At 41.9% G+C, this 16,346-nt stretch overlaps 1 protein-coding gene across 1 annotated transcript; it reads left to right on the top strand.

The window, feature by feature from the left end:
* Positions 1-5,785: 5,785 nt before the first annotated feature.
* ATP5MC3 (ATP synthase membrane subunit c locus 3) lies at positions 5,786-12,928 on the top strand. The gene is made up of 5 exons (XM_088135785.1): positions 5,786-5,940; positions 6,053-6,181; positions 8,347-8,424; positions 9,196-9,392; positions 12,682-12,928. The coding sequence occupies exons 2-5, from the start codon at positions 6,140-6,142 to the stop codon at positions 12,794-12,796; spliced, it is 432 nt and encodes a 143-aa protein (XP_087991911.1). The 5' UTR covers positions 5,786-5,940; positions 6,053-6,139; the 3' UTR covers positions 12,797-12,928.
* The last annotated feature ends 3,418 nt before the right edge of the window (positions 12,929-16,346 follow it).

Consider the following 16,346-nt stretch of genomic DNA (forward strand, 5'->3'; position numbering starts at 1 on the left):
AAATACCTATCAAACTTCCTAAATCCATAGATCTTTTTGTATGTATTCAAGAACCAAACTGAGTTTTGAAACTATTATGATGACCCTTTTCAAATCTCACATATCTCCAATGTACTATACATATTACAGATTGTGTGAGTTTATAAATATAGATAACAGAGAGAAAGAATGTCCAGGATTCATACAGCAGTTGCATTATTACTTGGTGCAAGTTATATTAGTTATATGTCTTTGGCCAAGATGCACTATTAGGAACATGGCCATATATTTCTCTTCTTTCCAACAGTTTAAAAGGCTGTCAGGGCAATTAATATCCACTGAGCCATGCTGACTCCAAGGGTTTCCCAAGTTGAAAGAGGAATCTGTCAAAACGTTTGAGTATATAAAACCTCCCGCCTCCAGATTCAGTGACATTTTCCCACACAATGTTCCAAATGTCCAGGCTAGAGTGAAAGAGATCTCCAATACATGTATGTTGTTTTTACGATGCCTACAGGCACCTACAGATGTGATCTCCTGCAATGAAGCATGTGGCCCTGAGCTGGAACTGTTTGCACACAGCAGGATCTGCTGGCAATAGAACTAGTACTTGCTGTGTTATAAAGGCCCCCCTCTAAAATCATGTTTAGTTAACACCTATGCCCTGCTGAAGGGGCACCACACATTTTCAATGGGAACTATGCCAAACAAACAGATGGAAATGAATCTAGGCATGCCAGGGAACAAGAATGTTCATCAAATGTGAACATTAGGGACAGATTCCTTTCCAGGAAGGTAAAAGTGGCAGGCAGACTCAAGTGTTTTAAAATAAATCTTGGGTTAAATGATTGCGTTAGATCTTTGAATGAAAAAGTGAATTATTTGTACGTTAGGAAAAAATTATCATTTACATTATGAATCTTACGACTTAAATATTTGGCTGGAGCCTGAAGGTATGCAACTGTGAAGGCTGTGCTTTTGTAATATTCAAAAGTGACTTTAAAAACACCTGTCCAAAGTGTCTCCAACCAATCTGATTTTCAGATACTTCAATGCCAGAAGCTTTTATTTAATTATTTATTCCACCTTTCCCATCCAAAAAGAAATTGCTCAGAGTGTAGCATAAAAAGCATAATGAGCAATTATTTAACACATTTAAGATAAACTAAAAGCAACAACAACAAATCAGAAATTGCCACACTAGCCACCAATAGATGCAGTAAACAATATACAAAAAGAAATGTTTAGTGTTACTAGAAGAGCACAGATACAGGAAGATAACTTAATCATCCTTCCTCAACCTGATGTCCTTCAGACATTTTCGATTATAATCTGTACTATACTATGTATAGCAGCATTGCCAATAGCCATGCTAGCTAGGAGTAATGGGAACTGTGGTTCAACACAACTGAAGAACACCACATTGTGGAAGGCTATCCTAAATGCTTAAGGCAGAGTTTCACAGTGAACACGACAAAAATACAGAAAGTCCTCATTAGTGACCAAAATTGGGACCGGCAACTCCGTCACTAAGCAAAGCAGTTGCTAAGTGGGAAATCATGTGACCACGACTATGCTTTCCTTTTCCCCATTCCCCCACCCTATCCCATTCACCCAGCAGCACTGGGATAGCCGGCTCAAAACTGACAAAATTAATCAGTTTCGCACCTATGGCTTTTGTTTGCCTCCTAACCACTCCCCTGCCCTTTGGAATGCTCACCCTGGCACTGGGATAATTAACAAGAAGGGAATTATTGTTTGTATTTATACTCACTGGAGAGGAATGGTTTACAAGAGAGTAAGTAGGCACACAGTGAGGAATATACATCGAAAGCAATGCGTCGGTGCCAGTAGCTCTGAGCGCACTATGCAAACAGTCCAGTATATTCCCCATTGTGTGCCTCTCTTGTAATCCCTTCCTCTCCGATCTCTCTGCTACGTGAGGAGGAGGAGAAAAAATACAAGCAATTTCTGTAGGCAATCTTTCCTGTGCCTGACCCATTTCCCCTCCCCTCCCCTGCAGAGTGGAGAGATTGGAGAGGAAGGAATTACAAGAGAGTAAGGAGGCACGCAATGGGGAATACACCAGGCTGTTTGCGTAGTGCACTTGCAGCTGCTGGTGCCAGCACATCACTTTTGATGTGAATTCCCCATTGCATGCCTCCTTACTCTCTTGTAATCCCTTCCTCTCCAAACTGTCTGTTCTGCTCAGGACATTGCATACTGGCTGTATGGCAATCATGTGACTGAGGGATGCTAAGAAGATCGTAAATGTGGGCATTGGTCGTAAAGTTTTTTTTTCAGCACTGTCATAACTTTGAACAGTCACTGAGCAAGGCAGTTGGTAAGCAAGACCTACCTGTATGAGCATCTCTATTTCCTTATACTGAATCATCAGCATATATATATAGCTCTTACCATTGCATTGTTTGTAAAACCCCAATAAATGGCCAAATTAACCCTTAATTGCAAAAGGTTTCTTAAAATGTTTCCATGTCATTCAATTTCAACTTACTCTTCCTCTAATAATCACCACCCAATCTCCTTTCTCTCCCTTTTTATAAGTCCTGAGAGGAAGTACAGACTGTGAAATACTGACAGACACAGCAAACATATAGTTTAAATGTCTCCCTGATGCTAGTCCAGCCTGCTGTACTAGAATCTGCATATGCCTAAACATTTAGATCCTATGGCTGGAAACTTTAAAAAGCATTGGGAAAATTACTTGTACTGAGATCTCATTTGCACTGTAGACCCTTCTGTGGATGCTACCCAAGGTCTTTTTCAACAGTGATACTCAAAGCCAACCTAATCATTGTATAAAGTGAGGTGGCTGCCTCAGGTCCTATGTCAGGATGCTATGAAAGAGAGGCAAACTACTAATTATTGTAATTTTTTTTATTGCCAGGCAGAGGAAAAAGTACATATATAATTTTGTACCTAATTTGGCTGGCCTTGAGCACTTTGGCTATCCTTCTTCTTAGGGACAGAGGTTGGTAGGAGAGTAATTTGCTGTTTTGCCTTACACTGCAACGAATTTTCAGCTGGTCAGGGTGGTACCCCAAGTATGGAATCTTTTCTCTAGGACTACTTATGTTATACATAACCTAATTTTAAGACTGCAAAATAGGAGCATTTTATCTACCCAGGCCTTTTTTAGCTGCTCTTTTATGCTCCTGTTGTAAGGGTTGTGTCCCTCTAAAACAAAGGCAGTATCCATGTACTCAAGGCTAGGTACAGGACCTAAGTAACACTGCTCCTGACAAAAGTTCGCAAACTACAAGAAACTGAACAAGCCCAAGGAAGTGAAACAGCTTTTACTTCAGGAAATCCATTTAGCTATGAAAGGATGAATAATATTTTTAGATAAAAGTATTACATGAGATTTTTATTTTGACTGTTTTTTAAATCTATTTTATTGTCCCTGATGTTTCTCTATGTAAGCTAGTGATATGTGTATCTTAGACTTAGAAATATAGAATCTTATATTTTCCAGTGTATTTTTCTATTGGAGGAATTTTTCAGATGCTGTTTGTGATTTTCACAGCCTTCTCTTTTTATTCCCTCCACCACTGACTGTTTTGCAAGCGACAGCTTAAAGTTTTGAAATTAGAATATTTATCTTTTATCTTTTCCTATTTTTAATAAAACTTGATTTTACCTATTTCTTGTAAGATTGCTCTGTCTTCCCACAAAGGAGATAAGACGATTTTCCTAGCCAAACACCACAGTGTTGCAGGGCCAGGAAATGGTGCTACAGAATTTATTTCACTGTTTCTCCTTTTTCACCTTTTAGTTGCCAGTAAGGCAATATTGTCCAAACTTGGCCACTTTAAGACGAGTGGACTTCAACTCCCAGAATTCCCCAGCCTGGCTGGGGAATTCTGGGAGTTGAAGTCCACTCGTCTTAAAGTGGCCAAGTTTGGACAACACTGCAGTAAGGCAAAACTGTGGGAATCCTATTTCTCATATGCCAGAGTTAGGGGCAGATGCCAGATGAGCTATCCCCCTGGAAAATTGTGGTGGCAACAATAACTACCAAGTTGCTATGTCAAGGCAAGAGGCAGAGCTAGGGTGTAAACCCTGGGCTTCTCGGAGAGAAAGTTTCAGTCTACAGACTCAGCCCAGCCACTAGAGGGTGTCTTATGGTGCTTTAATCTATTTTAATATTATGCAAAATGTTATACAGAGAAGAATGTAGTAAGCCTCCAAAATTAAATGAAGTGAGAAAATGGAAAGAAACATAGCTACATCGAATTGAAACTAACATAATTCCCTATGCCTCTCCATATCTATTATACAAACCAACCTTGTTTCTACTGGGTAATGCACCAATTGATATGCTACCTTTTGTTCTTTAAACTTCTCCACTCTCTTTTTGACATCTCATCAACTCCATCCAACCACAACTCTTTCAGATTTCTACTTCCTTTCAGCCCATTCATTCCTCCTTCATATGGCTATTTCACAGTTCAATCCTCAATATTGTTTTTCTGTGTGACTAAACCACCAGTGTGCTTCTTTCTTACTGGGCGCTGACTTCTATATTCAATCCAGATTCATTCGTCACCCTTTGTTCTTGGCCCTCTTTTTTCTTGACCTAGCTATATTTGAGAATACCAACCTACCTCTATGAAGGTAGTGGCAGATTAGGATTAGCAGGAATATTTGCTGAAAAAAAGGAGCAGGATGCTGTTGTTTTCGTTGTCCTTTTTGGGCCAGACACAGTAGGCTATAGATACCAACATAAATCTTGATTTATCCTCATTTGGAGAAGTACTAACAAAGCTTGAGAAGTAGGGGGAACACATGACATGCACATCCTGTATGCACAGGGCCCTCTCTAGACATTTTAGCCCCCTAGGCAACGTCATATAATTGGGCTCATATTCTGATTTTGTTTGGAATTTCATAAAGCTGCCCTCTTTTTTTTTCTTCCAGTTTTTGAGCTTTACACTTACAATTTTCAGCCCTGGACAATATTTTTTCTTTTCTTTGACATTTTACCCTATTTACGCAGTTAGCAACAATTCTGCAAAACGACATTTAATCCTCAAGCCGGCATGCTGGCTCACAGAGTGCACCATTACTGCTTTTCGCGTTTTTATTGTGTTTTTCTGAAGTCTTTTCCATTTTGGCACCCCTCCTCCAAATTTGGTGCCCCCAGGCTGGTGTCTACTCAGCCTTGGCCTGGGGCCGGCCCAGTGTATGCAAACTGTCACTTGCTTCCTAACACAGAGGGCTGCCACCTTTTCCTGACGGCCTTCTTGTGCTTTTAACAACTGCATGTTGAAGGAGCAAACATCCAGGAGATGAAACTCGGCCAACCATGCAGGCCAGGAATAGGGAAGAAAGCTTCATCTGCCAAATGTCAGTCCAACAAACTCTGGGATGTGATTAGTTTTTGCATTTCCTAGCAGAATTCCAAAAAATGAAAATTACTTGTAAGTGCACCTCTTGCCTCAGATGGCATGCAGTCTCTTCTAGCAACTGAACTAAACCAAAGGTCAAGAGTGCCCATTAAAAGCCCCAGAGGCAGCCTGAAGCGGCCGCTCTATTAACTGAAATCCAATCAGGGAAAACTGGCTCTTGCCGCGTCCCCCACAGACTTTAGCGGGCCCAATGGCGATGCTTCCCCAAATGCATTCTCCCTTACAATCAAAATGGATGGCGTCTTGTCACAGCCCTTCCCGCTTCACTTTCCACCGGCTTCCCCACGTAGTAGCCCCGCAGCCGTCCCCCTGTTCCACGCCCAACGTTGTTGATCGCACGCGCGTGCCGCAAAGTGACCTTGCGAGCTACGCACGCGCCCCCACCCCCTTTTAAAAATGTTTCTCCTCCCCATCTGGCCTCGCCGCAACACTGCGCCTGCGCAAAGAGCTTGCGGTCCTTTCGACCTCTACAGCCATACTCGCTTAGGCGGAAAGCCGCCGGCGCCGCTGCTGCTGCTGCCACCGTCCCGTAAGTGAGCCAGCGGGGCCCGCGGATCCGTCTCCATCGGGGCGCCATCCTGCCCTGCCCGCCGTGGAAGCGCTGCCTGCCGGCTCCTAAAGCTCTCTTTTCTCCCCCGTAGCGAGCACCAGGCCCAGCCTCGGATCCCCAGGAGCTGCGGAGCTCCAGAGGCCCCTGCTCTCCCAGCACCGCAGCGTTAGCAGCAGCCATGTTCGCGTGCGTCAAGCTCGCCGCCGGCTCCCCCGCGTTGGTGAGTTGCAGCAGGCTGGGCTGCAGCCCTGCGTTGGTGTCCCTGGGTCTCTGTGGGTCGCTGCCCTTCCTGCCGCCTGCCTTCGCGCCGGCCCGGCCTTCTGATCCGGCCTCCCGGAACCGGGGCGCAGTAAAGGGTTGCGGGCGAGGATCGGAGAGGGCAGGCAGGTTGGCCGGCCAGCGGCCCGGCCATCGATCTTGCCCCTTCGCCGCCCTCTTGATTTCCCCGCCGCCGTGCGTAAAGCCGCCCTTGGCGGTGGACGAATCCAGTCCGCGCGGCCGGGCAGTGAAAAGTCTCGCCTTGCCAGTCCCCGGCACTGATTGTGTCTTGGAAAGAGGCCGACGTGGAAATCCGCGTGACCTTCGCGAGCGAACTGGCTGCCCAAGGACACTGGCAGGCCGCGGCGGCTGGGCCCGGTTCCTTCCCATTCATTCATTCATTAGGCCTTCCCTGCAGTTGACAGGCCGCTTGTCGGAAGTGAGCGGTGCCTGGGATTTAGAGGGCGCTGTATCTTCTGGGAAATCGAGGGGAGAAAAAACTTGACTGGGAAGCGGGGGTGCCCTGCAACGATGGGGTTGTTTTAAATAATAAACTTTTCGCTGCTTGGTTTCAAGTGACTGTGCTCTTGAAAGAACAGAATGGGGCTGTCTCTTTGTGTAAATGGTTTTAGGATCGGGTGAGCAGAAGCACGTTTCAAGACCTGGAGTGATTTGAAGGTCATCACCTGTAGTAATCGTGTAGTCTTTTCGTAGCCAGTAGCATGCTGACAAAGGTTTCCCCAATCTGGCGTCTTTTAGATGGGTTGGTTAACAATTCCCTTTATTCTCAGCCAGTCGTGGTGAGAATGCAGGGTAGAGATGATTTATAATCCAACACAGCTCAAGGGCACCATATGGGGAAGACTGTTCTGATTGAATATTGGACAGTAGGAGGTCATCAGTGCCATACAAAAGTACTGGGTTTCTTGATGGTGTTTTCAAACATGATCAACAGAAACTGAAATCTATAACACACAGCTGCTTTGAAATTTTAGAGAGGAAGCCAGAAGCCAAGATGAACAAGATCCTTTCTAGGAAGGTGCAGAACATTTTGTGCCCTCTTTTGTGCAGGGAACAAACATTTTTGTGGGATTCATGGGCAGTCCGAAACGTATATGATCTAGGCAGAAGTGGTCTGGGGGTGGAGAGAGTGGGAAAAACACAAGGACATGAGCAGCAGGTAAGGAAAGGAAGGCACACAGGCCATGCAAGGGGGAAAAGAAAGAGGGCAAGAAACACCAGCTTTGTTCTACTTGCTCTGTAAGACCCTGCAAATTTTGTTTCAACCAAAACCTGGAATAACCAAAATATTCTGGAATTCAGTTCTACTGAATTTTAGCATGCTTGAAACAATTTGGCAGAACTTTTGAAGCATGTTGTGGGTTTTATTTTTTGGGGGGGGCATTTTGTTTGTTTCACACACAGCCCAAATCATTTCTCATTCTGTTCTGACTATAAATCTACCATATTTTTCCCAAGAGTAATTTAATGATTTAAAATAAATAAGTTATGCTGAAAGACACCTCAACAGGCAGTTAGATGTCTGGCACTCTGGATAGTACAGAAGTCAATTACTGATATATCTTCATAGACAAATAGCAGCTCAGGTTACAGACCCTGGTTAATGTTGAAAAAAGTTGAGTGGAGTCCAGCTGGTTTAGTACTTGGATGGGAGACCAGCAGGAAATCACAGATGTCAGCTAGAAAGGGAAGTTAAATGTTGTATAAGAAGGCAATGTAAATTACTTCTGTATTGCTGATAGGAAAATAACATGGACATTCCCATATAATCAGCAGGTGCACTTTATGGACAGAGTGGCAATATTTGTTTCAACAAAAACCTTTCTTTCAAAAACATACGTTTCTGAATTAGGAACAAGCAATATTCTACTGAACCCAAGCAAGCGGTTCTCTTTTCAACAATTAAAACATGTCAGTCAGTTAAGGGTTAAATATGTAACAAGATTTGGGGCTACTGTAAGACTTAGAGAGTTTTTCTTTATAGATGAGATGGCTATTCTGCGATTCTGAACCAAATTAATTCCAAAAGTCCCTGATGTTTTCTAAGTCTAAGATTGTTTAGTTCTGTTATGAAGCTTGATTATGTTAATCTTCTCTGATCTTTAGATGCGTACTGGATCAAGGATCCTATACAGACCAATTTCTGCATCGGTGTTGTCTAGGCCGGAAGTCAGGACTGGAGAGGTACCTTAAACAATTCTGTAGCTTCCTAAATTATCTGGTGAGCCCATGTGTTCTTGTCCTAGTAATCATAATTCACAGTAAAGTACCAAGCTGTAGATTTGGCCTAGCCTTTACAGCCCACCTTCTCTGCCTACCCCCCCAGTTCCCTCCCTGAAACAGTAAACTTTCCTTCCTTTAAGCTATTTAGTTGCATTAATGAACATGGAATAGAGCATAGGCTAAGCAGCGGTGCTAAACAATTTATCTTTTATGTTAAGATTAATACTGTATTTCTCCCAGACCCTCACTGGTTTCCAGGTCAATATTGGTCAGAGCCAGATTTCTTGAACCTTCTGCATGCTTTCTGGTTGCTCAGCATTAAAGCTGCTTCTAAAACCTCTGCACATTAGGTGGCAAAATCTGGTTTATTGATTCCTAATAGCAAAAGGGAAATTTGAAAACAACATGCTGAAATGTAGCATTCCCTCACTAGTTGTGCACTCTGGGTATCCGAGATTGCATCCTGCTCTTTGTACACTAATATAGATAGAAATAATTAATGGTCATCAGAGCTATGATGGTGACTATTCTTAAAAGGATACTGACTTTACTTTAGATAGGGCTTTTGGACTACTTAATCCAGAAAAAGTAAAAGCACTTCCTGAATTTGATTACCTCTAAAAATGTTGCTTCCTTTGTTCCTTCTTCTAGAATGCTTCTTTATTTTGTAATACAAATATCTGGCTGCTACACTGAAATTAATCCTTGGAGTTCTCTCTTTGTTTTTTGTAGGGCAATACAACTTTCCTTACAGGTTCGCAGAATGCTGGCAGTCAACTAGCACTAAGAGAGTTCCAAACTAGTGCTCTCAACAGGGACATTGACACCGCTGCCAAATTTATTGGTGCGGGTGCTGCCACAGTAGGAGTGGCTGGTTCTGGTGCTGGTATTGGCACTGTCTTTGGGAGTCTAATCATTGGTTATGCCAGGTAACTTATCCTAGATGTCTTCATTTTCAACTTGCATGAATCCATGTCCATTGCACTTTACCCAATGTTCAAGTAACTGAGATGTATGTTGGGGGGATGGTGAATGGTGAAATGTGTGATGAAGTGTCCCCCACAAACTCCTCCCCTTTTGTAGTTGCACTGCAGCACCACAAATCCACGGGGAGCTAAGCTTGCACCCTAACAACTCAATACATGCTTTGTCATTTTGGTGAAGTCTTGGCTTGCTGTGGAAGCCCCCGCTCTACATTATCCTGCATATAGGAATGGAGGATAATGTAATGTCTTTCAGTCATTCATATATATAGAACAAGCTGAAAATAAAACACCTATGTGAGGGTCTAGCAGCTCTGGTTCCTGGAATTCGCCTGATATTTTTTAAATTGTAGTTTTAGGATAGTGTGGAAGGAGAAAATTTTCCTTGTTGCTGTCTGTTTTTGCCAGGCATATGGGAAGTAGCAAATTATTATTGTCATACCCAGAGTCTTGCATAAAGTAATAGATTACAATCACATCATATATCATTTAACATACATTTCTATAATACCTGTGATTTTACTTTGATTTTTAAAAAAGCATGAAAATGACAGGCAAAATTATAACCATCCCATAGCAACTTGGACAGCAAAGCCTCTTTGAATTAAAACTTTTTTACCAGCCACTATGAAGAAGACAAATGATTAGCCTGATTTCCTTTGGCAGAGAGTTCCAAAGAATAGAAACACTTATTAAGAAGGCCTTTTGTCATATGTCTCCCAAACATACCTCTGAAGTAGTGGGACTGAAAGAAAAGTCTCCCCCAAGGACTAGGAAAGCTTGTAAGGAAGAACGTGATATCTCAGCTAAGACTAAGTTAAATGCGTGTTTAAATTGTAAAGCATTTGACTGAAAAACAGCCTCTCAAATTCAAAAGAAGCTCCATACTTTGATACAGAGTATAGGATATATTAATTACCTGTAGTAAAAATAAATATTCATAGCATACTTCTGTAAACGACAACAGAAGATAAAAGTTGTGGATGCTTCACAAATCTACATTTTCTTGGACTTCAAATATACTACTATATACGAAGTTCCAAAGTTAGAACTCAGTTAACTTTGAAAAAAAATCAGTTTTCAGTTGTTTAGAGACTGAAACCCCCATATAATTAATACTCTGATTAGTTTGCAATATATTCCTTTTACATCGTGCCCCTTCTTAATAATGCTGATGTTGTCCCCTCTTTTTTGCTTAGATCCGATCATTCTTGTTCTCCCTGGATCATGTTCTCTGTCTTTGCTCCACAATATGTTGTGTTGTTTCTCCCTTTCCCGTGAAAACAGACATGAGGGAAAGGGTTCCATAGGGTCGTCAAATTCCAAAGGTTTTTCACATTTAAAAAGCCATTGTAACAACATGGCTATGATTTAGAAAATGTGACAGTAAATTAACCCTAAAACTCATGTCAGAAACCAAGACAATGAAATACAGGTAGTCCTTATTTACTGATCGCAATTGGGACTGGCAACTCCATTGCTATGTGTCATGGTCGTAAAATGAAATGTTACCATGCCAGACGTACAGCATCAATTCCAGCTGTAGTCATTAAGCAAATCACTGTAGGTTGTTAAGAGTGACGTCACCTGACCGTGACTTGCGTCTTCCTCCCAGCTTCCCCATTGACTTTGCTTGTCAGAAACTGGCTGTGAAGATCGCAAATGGCGATCATGTGACTGCAGGATGCTGTGATCATTGTAAATGCGCCAAGCGCCCAAATCACAATCATGTGATTATGGGGATGTTGCGACAGCAGCAACTTGAGGACCAGTTGAAAGTCTCCTTTTTCAGCACCATCGTAACTTCGAATGGTTCACTAAACAAGTAGTTGGTAAATGAGGACTACCCATAATGTTCAATAACTGAAGAAACAGAGGTCCCTATCTTCTTCCCATCTAGAAATAACTTGTTCACCATAAGATTTGTGGACCTCAAGGATGATGACAGGCTACTTGAGAAAGAGAAGCTGTTATGGAATCAATGTCATAGTCCTTTCAGCAAATCAAGGAAGTCAGCTGCTGATAACCGAACTTTAAAACATATGTTGCTGAAAAGTGTAATACTAAACAGTGGTTCTTCAGGGCTAGGATAGGCAGACTCCTGGTATTTTATACTGTAACTCCACAAGCACAGCCAACATGGCCAGTATTCAGAGATCCTGGAAGGCATCAGTTTGCCTACCCTTACCTAGCTGATGAGTATGAAATTGGTGCCATTAAGAGACTGATTCTTACATTTAAGAATTGAAAGAAATCTCCACTAAAAAAATGGCTGATTTCACTAAGCTAGCCTTAGGGTTCTTTCGATCATAAAAAGTAGCTTTTGAGGAACTGATTTCTTAATCCTAATCAGAAATAACAAGCATTAAAGACATTTCCAAGTTTTCCAGTTCAGTTCCCTTTAATACTTTCCTGAACTATGTAATGCAGTGGATCATCAAGTCATCAGTTGGGCTAAGATTTCAGATTGAATAAAAGCTACATAATGTTCTAAAATACAGGTGGCTGTAATTTCATGTAGAAGGGCAGCCACGGTCTCTAACCTTATAGCAAGCTAGTCCCACCATCTGTTTTCAAGATATAAGCGGGTTTAATGGTAACCAGCTGTACTAGGTAGAGCGGGCAGCAATCAAAAGCTACACTTGTAATATATTTTGGGCTGCCAGTGGCACTAATTTTCAAAGGTGTGATTTCAGAAGACTCTGAAGACTGGAAAAAAGATTTTGTAGTTGTAGGTAATATTTTATTTGCTAGCTTCTACCTAGGCTATCCGGATTTGTGTGGGTTAGCATATGGCATGCGTCAGCCCCTTCTTAAATGAACCACATTTTTTTGTGAGCTAAAAGATGTAGCTTCTTTAAGGTGTGGTCAGCATGGGCTACGTGGCCACTCCCATAACCATCCTCCTTTTGGCCTGCCAGACCCCCCATCCATGTTATACCCTACTTAGCTGATCAACAATCAGCTGATAGGCAAGGAACAGGTTGCTATTTCTCCCATTACTTTTCTAGGAACCCTAGAAAATGAGAATTAAGTGAAAGCATATCCTCCTTTGTGGCCATCCTTAACAGACAGGTGTTCAAACATATTGCTGATCTTCATAATAGTTCTGATTACCGTGAGGTCTCTAAGGATCAGAAGGAGCATATGCCACAAAAGGATGTCTACTCTTTAAAATTAAAGTTGCTTTCTATTGTTTATGCAAAAGTGACTTTTATCTTATATTTCTATTTAGGAATCCTTCCCTGAAACAACAGCTATTCTCCTATGCTATTCTGGGATTTGCCCTGTCTGAAGCCATGGGACTCTTCTGTCTCATGGTTGCATTCTTAATTCTGTTTGCCATGTGAAGAGATTTGTTTTCAGCGTTGGCACTAATGAACTACAACGTGATTCTGTGAACTTGAGCGTGGAAAATGTTTATCATGGAAATGTATGCTACTTCCAAAGCAACTTAATTAAAGATGGGTAACAAGTTTAAACTTGCTGTGGCTTGTTCTTTAATTACTTAACTTTTTCAAAGTCTGCTGAGGGACCAGAGGTAGACATTTATCTTTCAGGAGCTCATGCCAGGAAAATTGGTACTAAAGCTCAGTGGAGTAATATTGTGAATGTGGTCTGTTCAGACTGTATTTATGACTTTGCTTTATCATACATGGGCATAAATTATATCTACAATTGGAAATAATGCCTTTTGGTGAGTGGCTGTCAGCTGTGTGGGCAGCACACAGTAGAGTCATCATCATTAATGGGGGCTTAATTAAATCTGCGTGACGCTTTAAAAAATACAAGAATGGACCACTGGGAAATCGTATTCATATGGACTTTGCTTTTCAGATTACAAATGCATCTACCTGAAATATTTATTAAAGTAAAGGATGTAACCCAATGCATGTCTTTTACACAATATTTAGTAGATTTATCCTTTTAAGTCTATCTCATAGCATATGAAGATTGAAACAGAAAATTGGGGAAGTATTTAAAGGAGAACATACTGAAGTAAAAAAGTGAGTTCATGCAGTATTGCAAGCCAGACAAATGCATTCTCGCAAAAACAAAATATCTCATATTCTAAATGGTGCCCCCACAGTCATGGAACTGACCAGAAAACCTAATTGTGCCCAGGACTAACTGCAAGATACAAAAGTTACTAAGTTGCTAGAAAATAAAATACAGTGGTACCTCGGGTCATGAACTTAATTCGTTCCACGACCCGAATCAAATTTTCCCATAAGGTTCAATGTAAATACGGTTAATCAGTTCTGAACCATATGTATTTTTTTTAAACCACAAAAATATGAAATAGTACAGTACAGTATGAAGAGAGAGCGCTAACCTTGCTCAAGGCAACTTTTGGCGTGGAGGACAGGAAGGCGGGTGGGGAGGCGGTTATTGTTTGGAGGGAGAGTCCCCCTCCCTACAGGAAGCCACGACGTGTCACAGCAGGGAAAATGGCCACAGATCCTGTTCGTCACCCAATGCGGAGTTCACGAACGGAAGCAAAATTTTGCAAACGGTGCTGTTCGTTACCCGAATTGTTTGTGAACAGAAGCATTCGTGACCCGAGGTACCACTGTGCTAACATAGTGCTAAGAATGGGAAATAGCCAAGCAAATTCAGCTGCATTTGTGTTAAAACAATGAAGACAAGGGGAGGAAATTTTAAATGGGAAAGGCAGGAGGATCATGCGTGTAAACTGCACTTGTGCATGCTCAAATAGCTTCTTGCCATTGGATTTGGCAGCATAGAATTATTTAAACAGATGAAGGAGTGCTATTTTAGGAAATGGAAATTGTTTCAAATTTTTCCAATCTTGTCATCCAAAGCCCTTATTCTAGCAGAATATTGATAGGGTTTCAGTTCAGCAAATGCCCCTTCCATGCTGGCCAGACAGGAGCAATGACCAGTTTGAGTGCTGCTCCGTATGAGTGTTTAAGGGGCATGTTTCATGGCTGCCAGGTGAGTTTTTCAGTGACGTGTCCTGTGTTTTCAGCTGCTCTGCATTGGTCTTGTTTCCTCAGACATTGAATGGTGCATGTCAGCCAACTCAAAAAATGGCTGGGTTTGAACAACATGCTGAATCTAGAAATAACATGTGAATTCTGCCTTAGAATGCTTCAGAGTTACTGAAAACCACAACTGGAACTTGGCTGGAATTTATATAGTTGCCTAATTTGGTCTGCATTCTTTTTAGTTGTTACTAATTTCAAAATTGTAAAAAAAAGCAAAAGGCAAGCATTGGCTATGATGACAGATTGACAAAACTAAACTGATAGGATGGAAGGCTTGCATCAAATACTAAAGTTTGTACTTAATCTACAAAACAAGCATCAGTAGTAAGACTCATAGAATGTTACATCACAGGCTTTAATGTAGCTTTCCTCAATGGTAGTCCTTGGCTTATGTTGATTTGTTCAGTGGCTGTTCAAACGTGCGACAGTGCTGAACGAGGGGGACTTAGGACCAGTCCTTGTAGTTCCGGCCATTGCAGCATCCTTGCAGTCACATGATCACAATTTCCAGTGTTCCCTGCTAGCTTCCCACAAGCAAAGTCAGCAGGAAGTTGCAGTCATGTGAGGTCCTCGCTTAACGACCCACATCGTCATTACTTAATAATGGCAATCAGGACTACCAGAACTGCTATCCCTGAGCAGCATGGTCACATGATGTCATGCTTTACGACCACGTTGCTTAGCAACAGCAATTACGGTTCCAATTGCCATCATTAATTACCTGTACTCTAGAACTGCTGGACTTCCACCGCCCATAATCACAACTAGAAGATGGCTATACATATTTACTCATAAGTTACTGCCATTGTGTTGCCTTCTACTTTAGGTAAATATGTAAATATGACCATATTTTCTTGGAAAAAATAAACGACAAACCTGCAAAAAGGGGCAAATCTGAAATAGGTTCATAAGGATAAAAAATTTTTAATTTATAACTGCTATAAAAGAAAAATTCAAGAGCAAAACCAATGTCATGGAATTTTTGTCAAAGAAAGCACAATGCTGAGGAGAAAAACCCAAACTATTCAACGATCGCTGGGTGCCTGCTTTCCAAGAAAGAGGGACCCAATAGAAAGACACAGATTTTTATACACTTTGGGATTCAGAGATGGGAAATCTGAAGGATCTGATTCGCGGGCAAGTTTTGGATAGGTGTTAAACAGGGGACAAGTGATTTTCTATGGTGAAACTAAAACTGCTTTTGTAATAAGGCAGCCAAGTCAAGGAATCCATTGCCAAGGAGAATAAAGTTGCATGCGAACTTAAGAATAGAATTCCCATGGTTTCTCATCTCAGCAAAGGTCTCCTCACTGAGGTTGCCCCCCTGGACAAATCCTTAAGCAGACAGGTGAAGACCCTTTCATTGTTTTAGTGTGATAGTGTTAAGAGGACTATTTCGACAATGGAAACATGGTCCTTCTTGGGTCATGCAATAGCCTGGGACGGGTCCGGTTTTACATGTGCTGGGGGGCAGGAAACAGCAGAGGGAAATGGGGAAAAGAGTTGCAGCAGGAAAGGCAAGGGGGGGGGGAAGAGTTTGCTTCATCATACCAAGAAAAACTTTACAAAACGCATATTGTAATAAAGGGCCATCCTGTATAATACAGAACATACGTGGAGTCCTTGGGGTTCTCTGAGCTTGGCTGTTTTCTTGCAAACGCTTGGTTACCCGGCTAGGCAACATCTTCAGTGATAGAATGGAGTGGGGTTTGCTCTCTGTTTATATACAGTAGTTTGCCCTGGACATATGGTCACTGTAACTATATAGCACACGCCGGATAAACCTACAGGAGGAAAGGCTTTCACCCCCTCCCGCGTACGAACGTTCCAAAGGCATCTGGCTGCTGAGCCTACTGGCGTCCTGCCTCCTCAGGGGCCTATTTACACC

The sequence above is a fragment of the Python bivittatus genome, unplaced genomic scaffold, assembly GCF_059951505.1.
Source record: "Python bivittatus isolate LINGU-HERP-01145 unplaced genomic scaffold, Pbiv_v1 ctg000200_np1212, whole genome shotgun sequence".
Lineage (NCBI taxonomy): Eukaryota > Metazoa > Chordata > Lepidosauria > Squamata > Pythonidae > Python > Python bivittatus.

Bases quoted from the DNA above. Each gene is read 5' to 3' on its own strand.
- ATP5MC3 (XM_088135785.1), top strand. From the start codon at position 6,140: ATGTTCGCGTGCGTCAAGCTCGCCGCCGGCTCCCCCGCGTTG. The intron at 8,425-9,195 runs GTACCTTAAACA...TGTTTTTTGTAG, and splicing joins CGGAAGTCAGGACTGGAGAG to GGCAATACAACTTTCCTTAC. The intron at 9,393-12,681 runs GTAACTTATCCT...ATTTCTATTTAG, and splicing joins CTAATCATTGGTTATGCCAG to GAATCCTTCCCTGAAACAAC.